General features: G+C 37.1%; 1 protein-coding gene across 4 annotated transcripts in view; it reads right to left on the reverse strand.

Moving 5' to 3' along the window:
* The window catches only part of SEC24B (SEC24 homolog B, COPII coat complex component), a 99,015-nt gene that overhangs the window by 11,621 nt on the left and 75,079 nt on the right, over positions 1–12,315 (reverse strand). For all 4 annotated transcript variants that reach the window (XM_043970329.1, XM_043970328.1, XM_043970327.1 and 1 more), the window contains 7 exons: positions 11,977–12,086; positions 10,261–10,373; positions 8,412–8,530; positions 8,007–8,062; positions 7,488–7,694; positions 5,975–6,098; positions 513–671 (listed from right to left, as the gene is read on the reverse strand). In XM_043970329.1, the coding sequence (XP_043826264.1) occupies positions 513–671; positions 5,975–6,098; positions 7,488–7,694; positions 8,007–8,062; positions 8,412–8,530; positions 10,261–10,373; positions 11,977–12,086 (888 nt within the window). The remainder of the gene's footprint in view (positions 1–512; positions 672–5,974; positions 6,099–7,487; positions 7,695–8,006; positions 8,063–8,411; positions 8,531–10,260; positions 10,374–11,976; positions 12,087–12,315) is intronic.

Raw genomic sequence — 12,315 nt, forward strand, 5'->3', positions numbered from 1 at the left:
ATTTGGTTCATTTATACCCTTAGTATTAATGGTATTTTATCTTGTAACTGGGGATACATACATACATATATATATATATATAATTCCAAAGCAAATGAGGTCTCTGCCCATTCATTTAATATATGAAATGTGGTATTAGATTGCATTCTTCCAAATTCCCATAAAACCAAAGAAGTAAATATAAATTGGAGATAATTTATCACAATATTCTTAACATATTTCATTTAAGGGTTCCTTTTATTCCTTGCTTCTACCCTCACTCCACTTTGAGTTGTATTTTAATTTTTTCTTTAATAAAGCAGAGTATTATTTTTGCCTATTTATTCAAGTTTTAAAAAGGATCTGACAGCAATTAGAGAGTAAGACACTGCACAAACCTGAAAACTGTACAATTAGGGCATTCCCTGGTTAGGAGATATATGACTTTTTATTTGCTGGGTAACAACATTCACAAATTAAGTCATTTCAATTACAATTTGAACAAGCAGCGATTCAATTTTAATTCTTTTTACCTTTTGTACACCTTATTCTCATGACTGCTTCAAATCCAATTTTCCTTGTGAGATAACGTTTTAGGTCTTTTTGCAATTTTTCTGCTTGTGAAGGATTGTGGGTATGATGAAAAGATGGGTAATAATAGATGCAACCTGCAGAATACCTGGACACGCATGCTTGGAAAATAAAAAGACAAATATTTATAGATGGAGAACCCAAATTATTTTTTGTTGTTATTCATAACTTGATAGTATGCTACATTTCAGTACTTAAAAGAAATTTAGGCAGAATAAAGTTAGAATAAAATATACATAATCTAAACACATAAAATCTCAATGAAACAGGGTATCATCAAATTTACTGCTAAACACAATGTAGACAACCAAGGATGAATTTTAGCTGAGCTCTCTTAGCAGCATGGTAATCTTTTTATTCTTCCCTAATTTACTCTGTAGCGAGAAAGCTATTTTGTTAATCTGAAATGAAAAAGAGGTCTGCTAACTTCCTTAGAACATAGTTTAAATTATTTTGATGGCAGGAACCCACTAATTTTTGTCTCCATATTACTAGAGATTAAACACAGTGCAATTACAAAATCTTAGGCAACAAAGTGAAGATCACAGAGGCCCAGATGGTATTTTCTTCATTATCGCTCACTGAAGGCAAAGAAAAGCTGATTTGAGAGGTAAATAACTAGCAAAGAAGATGGTTCCTGGTTGGGGACTAGAGCTCACCTATTTGCACAGTATCTTGAAAATCTAATAAATCACCAAAAAGGAAGGGGAAGGAAAACCTAAGTATATTCAACCAAACTTGGTACCACAGAGAGTAGCAACAATAAAGAAACAGCAATTTAAACACCTAGAAGTTGACTGGAGATAAAATTCAAGAAAGTAGCCAGTAATGGGGCAGCTAGGTGGCGCAGCGGATAGAGCACTGGCCCTGGAGTCAGGAGTACCTGAGTTCAAATCCGGCCTCAGACACTTAACACTTACTAGCTGTGTGACCCTGGACAAGTCACTTAACCCCAATTGCCTCACTAAAAAAAAAAAAACCAAAAAAACAAGAAAGTAGCCAGTAGTAAAGCCATGACTTCAAATGCCCAAAGTTTAGGCAACAAACAAAATGAATGAGAGATCCTAATCCTAGGAAGTAAGTTTGAACTCCTAGGTATCACTGAGACTTGGGGGAATAAAATAAAATAAATGTGGTTCTAGATGGCCCTAACTTACTGAAAAGAATCAGAAAGGGGGCAGGGGTGGTGGTGGTGTGGAAACAGGGTAGCAGTAGATCAAAATTCAACTAAAAAGTTAGTTGAAACAATAATTTTAGCAAAGTAGTAGCATATAAAGTAAACCCACATAAATCACTAGCATTCCCATATGTCATAAACAAAACTCTGAGGTAGTAATAAATAGCCCATTTAATATAATTCAACAGTATAAAATACCTGTCAAAACAAACCCAGGAACTATATAAACAAAATTACAAACTTTCTATACAAATAAAATCATTAACAACTGGAGAAATAGTAATTGTTCATGGTTAAGCAGGGAAAATAAAATCAAAGTGTCAATTTTACCTAAAAGAATTTATATATTCAATGACATCCCAATTAAATTTCCAAAAATTTATTTTACCGAATTTTAAAAAATAACAAAATTCATGTGGAAAAACAAAAAGTCAAGAAGATCAAAGGAAATAATGAAGGAAAAAAAGGTAAAGGAAGGAGGTTTAGCAGCACCAGATCTTATAAGGCAATAATTATCAAAATTATCTGGTACTGGCTAAGAAAAAGGAAGGCAGATCAATGGAACAGAGTAGACATACAACTTACAGCAGCAAATAAACATAACTGTATTTGACAAGTATAAAGACTTGAGATTTTGGGATAAGAATTTATTATTTGGTAAAAAATTGTTAGGAAAACTGGAAAGCAGTATGGCAGAAACTAGGCACAGACCAAGTATAAAGACTTGAGATTTTGGGATAAGAATTTATTATTTGGTAAAAAATTGTTAGGAAAACTGGAAAGCAGAATGGCAGAAACTAGGCACAGACCACGACATCTTATACCATTGACCAAGATAAGGTCAAAGTGGATACATGACCTAGGTATAAAGAGATATTTTATAAGAAAAATTAGAAGAACACAGAACATATTACTTATCAGACTTATGGAATGTAAATGACTTAGCAAAAACCAGGTCATGCCAGACTATCATTGTTTCCTTTTTAGATAGATTTGCTAAATTAGTAGCTTAAGCAAATTCTATCGATTTAATTTACAAATAACTTTAACAAAGCACAAGGTCTCTTATGCCATTCTTGTGACAGATATGGTGAGAAGAGGGGCATATGATAATACAATTAGATGGATTTGGGACCGGCTGAAAGTCTGCACTTGAAGGATGGTCTTTAATGGCTCACAATCAACTTGGAAGGGTTCCAATAATGCATCCCAGGGACACTATAATTTAATATTTGAATCAATGACCTAGATAAAGTCATAAAGGGCATGCTCATCAGATCTGCAGATGACAGCACAAAACTGGTATATAAATAAGATACAAGATGACAAAGTCCAAAATGATTCTGATGGGCTAGCAAACGACCAAATCTAACAAGATAAAATATATTAAGAATTATTACAAAGCATTCTACAACATCACAACAAGACCAGAGAGGCATGGTTAGATAGTAGCTTGTGTGAAAAAGACTGAGGGATTTTTACAGTCTTCAAGTTCCACATGTGCAAGGACAGCCAGAAAAGCCAACAGGATTGTGGTTTGCATGAAAAGAAGCAGAGTTGCCAGGGATAAGGGGGGCAGACAATGACTGCATTCAGTCTGGATACTTGGGCCACCAGGATGGTGAAGGGCCTTGAGTCCCTAGCACATGACTGGTGGAAAGAACATGGCATGGTTGGCTTAGAAATGAGAAAGCTGGGGGAAGCACATGATCACTGGCTTTAGGTATTTGAAGGGCTCTACAGAGAATGGGGAAAAGACCTACTCCATTTGATAACTGAGGACAGAACCAGAAGCAATGGGTAGAAGCTTACCTTGCTAAGAGGCAAATTAAGGTTTGATTTTAGAAAAAGAAAATCCAAACTATTTATAAACAGAATAGGCTGTAAACCTGGATTTGCCTCGAATCCTTAATAGCCATGGGACACTGGGCAAGTCACTTTCTATGTCAGTTTCCTCATCTGTAAGATGAGGATAAACCTTAAATCACTACATAAATGTGTTATTCTTATTATTACTTGGCTGTCTTTATTCCAGGTCTTCTAGCAGAAGGGAAGTGTTTACTGAGGTGCTGGTGTGTGTGTGTGTGTGTGGGGGGGGGCGGGATGGGGTGGGGTAATAATTAGTTGGACAAAATGTCTGGGGGCGGAGGTCCTTTCCAATTAAAAATTTTGTAAACTTACTCTTCTCTCTGATGTCATACTTCAAAACTCTTTTTTATTATCCTTTATTTTTACCTTTGCTCCATCTCAGAGGAAGCGATGTTCTTTCTTGCCAAGGCCAACCTTTACACAACTGACCTGAGAGAACTGAAGCAACTGCTCTTCAATGTTACCAACAACTTCAACTGCTAAACCCACTGGCCTTTTCTTGTACTTGATTCTCCTTGACTGCTTTTGTGGCTTCTGCTGCTGACGCCCTCACCCCGCTAGACATGATATTCATTTGTACAGAACTAGCCTGATACCTGCCCTTTGCACTTGGTTCTCTTCCTTCTCATTATTTCTGGCTAGATTATTACCTTCCCTATCTACCACATGTAGGTGTCACTCAAGACCCCCTTATCTTCTCTAATCTCCCCATCACCATCTCTATGTAGATGATTCTCAAATTTATATACACAGACCTAGTCTCTTTCCGCCTACTGGACACTGGATGTTTCAAACTTAACAAATCCAAGTGAAAACTTATCATTTGCTTTACCAAACCTATTCTTCTAGTTAGGAGGGTTTGCAATCTTGGAGTTATCCTTGACTTTACTTTCTCTTACCCAATATCCAATGCCATGCCTTATGGAGTACACCTCTATAACATCATTCATATCTACTCTCTCCACTAAACTGGCAAACCAATCAGGAGGCTACTCAAACAGCTAAAGCAAACGGCAATGAGTGGCTTCCTCAGTTGTAGCACTTCTCAACCTCAGAAAATTCACTCACAAAATAGCTATTTCTGAAACACAGATCTCGCCACCTCACTCCCCTATTCATAAATCTTGACTACTTCCACTAGATAAAATACAACATTCACATTCTATCATTTAAAACTAGCTACAATGTAACACCCACTTATTTCTCCTATGTTACTCTCTCTTGGCTTTTTTTGGCGACATCATTCTCTCTTCATTTCCTCCTACCTGTCTGAACATTTCTTCAGTTTCTTTTAAGGTGGATCTTCATCCAGGTCATAGACCTATGAACTGTGGGTGTTCCCCAAGGCTCTCTTCTCTCTATATATAATTTCTCTAAGTCATCTCAATCAGCTCCCACAGTTCCAACTATTGTCTCTACATAGGTGATTATCAGATTTATTCATCCAGCTTTGGCCTTTCTCTTGATCTCCTTCTTACTGCCTACTAGACATTTCAAAATGGATGTCTTGTAGACTTCTTGAACATGGCATAGACAAAACTGAACTCATCATTTCCCTCCCAAACATTCTCTTCTTCCAAACTTCCCAATTACCATGGAAGGCATCATGATTCCATAGTTATTTGGGTTACCTAGGGATCATATTAGACCCCTGACTCTTATTCATATTCAAGCAGTTACCAAGTCCCGTTGCTTCTTTCTTTGCAATATTGCTTTTTATATGCTGCCTCATCCCTTCTGACCATGCCACCATCCTAATACAGGTCCTCATTACCTCCTGCCTGGACTATTCCAACAGTCTTCTGGTTGGTCAGCCTGCCTCAAGTCTCCCACCACTCCAGCCAGTCTTCCATTCAGCTTAATTAAGCACAAGTTCCACCATATCACTTCTCTATTCAATCCCCTAAAGTGGCTCCCTATTTCACTTGTTCCAGGATCAAATATAAAGTCCTCTGTTTGGCTTTTAAAGCTCTTCATGATCTCGCACCTTCCTACTTTTCCAGTCTTCACCTCTGCTTCTCAGAATTCCTAACTTCCCTCAAAGTACAGGTCTTCCAAGGGGCCAGTAAGTACTCTGTTCCTCCTGAAATCACTTTGTATTTACTTTTGTGCTTCTGTACCTTAAGGTCAAAGGACTGTCTTGTTTTTGTCTTGGCATCACAAACACCCAGAATATGAATCCTTGCACATAATGGGCACTTAAAATGCTCTCAATTTTGTCACATACATTAAGTGCTTCCATTATACCCATGTCAAACTCCCCAAATGTAGAACTTTTAAATAAGGCTATCAAGTCTCGATTTCATTATATGTTAAAATTGGCATAGGTAAACAGGTTAAACTGAAATATCACCTTACCTAGAGAAGCCAGATCAGAATACTGTGAACTTAAAAGGAACAGATCCACTGCTGTCTGTTGACCTGAACAGTCTAATGCCAATTTCTTATAAAAATCAGTCGCAGGACCAAGATGTTGCACAACCTTTAGCAAAAAATTAAAAAAATTAAAGAAGATACATTTCATGTACACAGGAGAAGTAGTTTGGGCATATAGATGTATTTATCTCAGGGTATTGGTTCTTAATGACTTTAAATATAAATGGTATAGGAAAGTGTCATATACTGGAATTAGTCAAAATATAGGCCACCTAAACTGCTTCAGAAAGAATGGATCCCTAAGATGATCTTTCTTTGAAAGGAAAATATATAGCTACACACTAAAAAAATTATACCAAAACCACTTAGATTTTGTAGATGCCAGACCTGAGGGAAAAATCTGACCAATGAATAAACTAATATAATTGGTTTCTTAGCCCAAGGTAGGCAGAAGGTATTTTAGAAATTTAAGATGAATAGTCTGTTTGACCAATACAACAGCAAAGAACTGTGTTAGCTTAATAAGTATCAGAAATTTCTAGAAGGTTGGAGGGTGTCTATCTTTGTAGGCCAATGGATAGCTGAACTGGAAACGAAAATTAATTTGCTGTACTTACAAGTAAGTAAAGAAAGCCCTTTCTCCCTTTGTTTCATCTTGACAAAAATTTACCAGCTTAAAATCAACTTTGCCTCCCATGGGGATACAGCATAAATGTTTAAATTACCATTCTTGCTTTCATCTTGGCATAAGTTTTATTCACCTTAGGTGAGTGGCTATTTAAAAAGATGGCATAAGCAATCAATTTTAGCATCTCTACTTAGTAAAAAAAACTGCATGCATTTGGCCTTTAACAGGGGAAAAAACTGCAGGAGTAAAAGACCTCTCTTACAGACTAATTACCTCCATAAAAGCTTTCCCACCCCCCACCCCCCAACTGCTAGTCCCCTTGTTCCCTGAACCACTTTATACTGATTTTGTACATTCACATATCCACCACTCCCTCCCCCACCCCCAAGTTTCCCCAGAGAAAATGTAAGCTATAAAAAAGCAGGAACAGTTTCCTTTTTGTCTTTGTTACTCCAAGATATACTCAAGTGCCTGATATATAGTAGGCAGTTATTGATAAAGAGAAATTCCTGGAAATGGTTTTTTTTCCTGTTAAGGGGTACTTATAATTACAAAAGCAAAGACTAGATCTTTATTTTCACCCGTATTATATAGTATGTATGTGTGTGTATGTATACACACACACACCCGTCATATAGTATTCACTGCTCAACATTCAGTAAGTTAGAATTTGTGCTTTTTCTTAAGTAAGTTATAATTTGTAAAAACAATCCCTAAAGCTGACTGAAAAATAACTTCCTCAAGGATTCTTTAATTTCTGAATACTAATAATTCAGGTATACAAAAAATGACTGGGGCCCTATCATGAAAGGACAGGGAATGGAAAGGATTCTGTTCAATGTAACATTAAAATAAAATCGAAGATACCTTTGTACTGGATCTCTGATTAGGATCTTCTCTGGACTGCAGGAGTCCTGCACCCAAGGAAGGTAACTGTGTCTGGAATACAGACACACGGCCACCTGTTGGAGACATTAATTTAAAGGCAGCCTGAAGTGCAGGACCAAGAGCACTATGGGTTTCTCTTGTATAGGTGAACATATTTGGTAAAGCATTCAATAAGTCTTTTATCAGCTGGAAAACAAAGATTACAAAGAGTTACAAAAAAGGAAAGGAAATTACTTATCTAAAGCATTCTGGAGCATTTGTGTTAAAATTCAGGTCACTTCTTTTTAGATTCAAGACTATATGTAATTGAAATACAAAGTCTTTCTAAAACCAAATACAGGCAATGATGACATGTGGCAGTTTTCAATGTATTATTTCCAGAAAATCCGTCCGAAACAATACATTTAAATACAGATTGCTTTTATACAAAGAAACTAAAGTTTAACTTTTAAATTACTGAAATCATAGCAATGTTGTAATTTTTAAAAAGCCACTTACCTCTTTGCTTTCATGTAGATTTACAAGTAAACTATCAGGTGTAGGTAAGAAGATATCTGTGGGTAAAATAGATGTTCTAATAAACAAATCAAGGTACAAAGGATTATAATAAAGGAAAGAGCAATGAATCTTGATTAAATTATGCCACACACAATAGAGATGTATCCGTCCATACAAAATGACTTAAATGTAACAACTAATTGTAATAGCAGCACAATGGAATAAAAAAAAGTATTTTCCTAGAAAAATATTAAAGGCTTATATATCAGCGTGTGTATGCCCAGTAATCTTATTTCTACAGTATGTCACCATTCACTCTCAAATGATTTGAAATGATAAGCACATTTTATTTCACAATTCTGTACCAGTCCAAAACTTTACTGACTTCTTTTATTAAGTATTTACCATCTATGTCTGAGACAATCAACATCTGAGGCTGTGATAATCCTTCTTGTAGGTTATAGAAATGAACTGTACTGTCAAAGGTTATGAACCCAATTCTTGTTCTTGAATCTCCAGGCAGTCTAAAGACAAAGAAAAAACTTTTAATACTAAGTGCTTGGTATCATAGGCTTTTAAAAATGAAAACAAACAAAGAAACAAACAAACAACAATTAAAAGGGTTAATTTGGGGTTGGCTGAGTCCTTTCTATTATTAAAGGACCTGAAGAAAAACATAACAATCCTTCTTGAAACCATCATGGATATTTCATGTGGGAGAGGCACTGAAATCTAACATGCAATGCAATAAAAAAATGGTAAAATACTTAAAAAATGTTAGCCATATCTAGAATTCATACTTGAATAAGAAAAACATCCACTCCAGCACCCAAATATTAAGAGTAAAAAAAAGGGCAGCTAGGTGGCGCAGTGGATAGAGCACCGGCCCTGGAGTCAGGAGTACCTGAGTTCAAATCCGGCCTCAGACACTTAACACTTACTAGCTGTGTGACCCTGGGCAAGTCACTTAACCCCAATTGCCTCACTAAAAAAAAAAAAAAGAGTAAAAAAAAGCAAAAAACCCCCAACAGCCAAGGATTAAAGGATGAACCAAATGTTTCTTACTGATTTAAACAGGAGGGAACTTGTGGGAAAACTTTACTGCATTGTCTGCCTAGCCATGCATAGCTGAGAAATCAGACCTGTTGCTTAGAGACTAGATTAGTTTAATGCTTAATTCAGGACCTAAATTGTGCTGACCAGAATCAGAGTGAGATCTAAAGATTAATATATCTCAATCAACCCATGTGTCTTATTTGGAAACTGTCTCTGTGCTGGTCAATTAGCTTCTGTTTCCTTGTTCTTTTGTCCCTTATAGACACTTGAGGGAGAAGGGCACCCTTTTTTCAGCTCTTCCCTCTGTGGGATGACTTAATAATTTTATTTTAAAACTCTTTCTGTTCTGGGTTTTGTTCTCAGACATATCAATAATGTAAAGGCTGTCTTCTATCAGAGGCTGGATATCAACTTTTTAGATACGTTGCAGTGGGACTTCATTTTATGTATGGGCTGAATTAGACGGCTGCTCAAATTCCTTCCAACTCTCAAATTCTATAGGTGTATTAACTTTCTTCACGATAAACACGCTCCAACATCAGCTTCATTAAAGCTAAGCTATAAATAAATGTCCTTGATATGGTCTAAAGGGTTGTTTCTGCCAAACAGCTATATCAGAGTATAATTTACAATTCAAACCAAGCAGAAAGAAACTTGCAACATACTGTTATTGCTACTGGTACAGAGAAGCTGCTAGGTAGTGCAGCAGACACCATCTAGTGCTAGTCTTGGAGTCAGGGTCACCCGAGTTCAAAACCAGCCTCAGAAACATCCTAGTCTTTGTGACCTTGAGCAAGTCATTTAACTTGTTTGCCACTGAAGAAGGAAACAGCAAACTATGTCAGTATCTTTGCCAAGAAAACCCCATGGACAAAGGTCCACAGAGTCACGAAGAGCTGGATACAACTGAACAACAACATATAAGAATGTATTATAATGAAAGCTAACTTAAAATGTTCTCTGGTAATGATCCTAAAACTCTGAACCGGGGCAGCTAGGTGGCACAGTGGATAGAGCACTGGCCCTGGAGTCAGGAGGACCTGAGCTCAAATCTGGCCTCAGGCACTTAACACTTACTAGCTGTGTGACCCTGGGCAAGTCACTTAACCCCAATTACCTCACCCAAACCCCCCTCCCCCCAAAAACTCTAAACCTAGCTCAATCACATAGAAAAAGGAATAAATCTAAATATTCTTACTTGTCAAGATTTTCCAATAGTGACTGGCAGACAATTGTCAAATACCCAGCTTCCACTGCATTATGAGACACATCTAAAACAAACAAGTATACTGCAGGCTGAGGAGGACGAAGCTAGAGGAAATAGAAATAATGCAATTTATTTTGTAGCCATAATTCACTCTCTCACATCATACTAAGAAGAACGCAAAACAAACAAAAAAAGCCTAACAAAAATATTAGCTACCTTCTAAGGGTTTACTTACAGACTACTGAAATGACAAAGCAATACTGTTCTTTTCTTTTCTCTCCATTAAACTGAGTTGATATGGGCTACACGGGAGAGGGGATGCTATTTAGGAAGTCATGCTGAAAAAGAACTGGCCAGGTGTCTCCTACTTATGAAATGCTGTGCCAACATAGATGGAGGTGAGGAGATAGGCCTGAGAATCATCAATCTCTGCTTCTGGCCCTCTCTGACTAATGGCTAGCAGGTGCAGATTGAAGCCAGGGCACCAAAACCCCTGGCAAACCTTTAAGAGAGGTGAAGTGGTATATCACATGTCTAAAGGAACTACCACTAATTTTGTCTCACCTTCAATTAGAGTAGGACACATTGGGGATAAGATTCAGAACTCATAATGGGAGAAAAATAACTTGTAAGACAGAGGACAGAGTTAGTATAGTACGTCATGAAGAAAGCAGAGCTGGGAGTAGGAGACAAGAAACAGAATAAGATGGCATGCCTCCTTAGAGTGAAAGAAGAACAGTAGAAGAGAGTGGTGTAGACTGTTGTACACAAGGAAGGGTCTTGCGATTTTAACTGTCTACTGACAAAAATAAGTATCAAAGACAATGGAAGCCAGGGAAAGGAAGTGGCCCAGACAATCAAGTCACCCAGTATACAGCCACATATACAGCATGGACTTCACACGATATCCAGGTATAACCTCTTGAATTATCTGGATGCGGCTGGAGATAGGAAAGACCAAGGGGAAGATTCTAGTAGATAAGAGTAAGAAGAATGCCTTGGTGAGAAAAGCAAGGCTCATCCAAAGGACATGACTGTGAAGGAGAAAGAAATGAAGAGAGGAGTAGTGCCAGAGTTTGGTGAGTGGATGGAAAGAGAATCATGGCCAAGCTGAGTCTGGTGAACCAGAAATATGGTGCCATCTTCAACAAATTAGAAATGGAGGTAGCTCAGGAAGAGTGGGCATTACAATGCCTGAGACAGTGACAGCAGACCTCAGCTAACATGACAGCCACACAACCGAAAGGCGACAGCTGTCAGTGGTGGTGCTAGTGATTTCAGAGAATGCCATGGCGGAAAGAGCTTTGGATTTTGAATCAAGAAGGCCCCAGTTCAATCTCAACTCCATCACTGTGACAAAAATGGAGATAATATACCTATACCTCACCTAGGCTGAAAAGGACTGAATGAGGTTACATAAAATACTTGTAAACTTAAGAGTTTACATGATGGTAGCTGTTGTTATTAATATTTAAGAATTAAGAAACGTTTATATTATAAATTTCCTTTTCAAAAAATTCATTTTTTCATTGGCCAACTTTCAAATTTTAAATAAAAAACAAAACTAAACACAAAAACAAACCCCCAAGCCCCCAAAACTGATCTTGCAAAAGTTTCAAAATGGGTGAAGATTCACAGAATTCAGAACTAAAAAGAAGCACTGCAACCACATGACCAGATAATTATAACAAAACACTTAATAGTTACCATGTAGTCTGAAGAAGCAATGAATTCCACGGTTGAATTCTGAACCTCGGGCCGTTTGTGAGGCTCTCCATAGGAACGGGTAAGGGGATTATACATAAATTCCTCAGGAACTAGACAATAATTGGGAATCCAATGCAAATCATCACTGACAGATAAAACACATGGCTTTTATACTCACAACTAAACAGTTATGCCACAGAAATTTTAATAACTACCACTTTCAATCTTGATAGGTTTTTTACTTGAGGATTCCAAAGAGCTTAGTAATCACTGAATCATGAAAAATATGTCCCTTTAAAAAATAACTCAGGTGCAGAAATATGAAGTTTTTTTCTGAAA

Source organism: Dromiciops gliroides, chromosome 6 (genome assembly GCF_019393635.1).
Source record: "Dromiciops gliroides isolate mDroGli1 chromosome 6, mDroGli1.pri, whole genome shotgun sequence".
Lineage (NCBI taxonomy): Eukaryota > Metazoa > Chordata > Mammalia > Microbiotheria > Microbiotheriidae > Dromiciops > Dromiciops gliroides.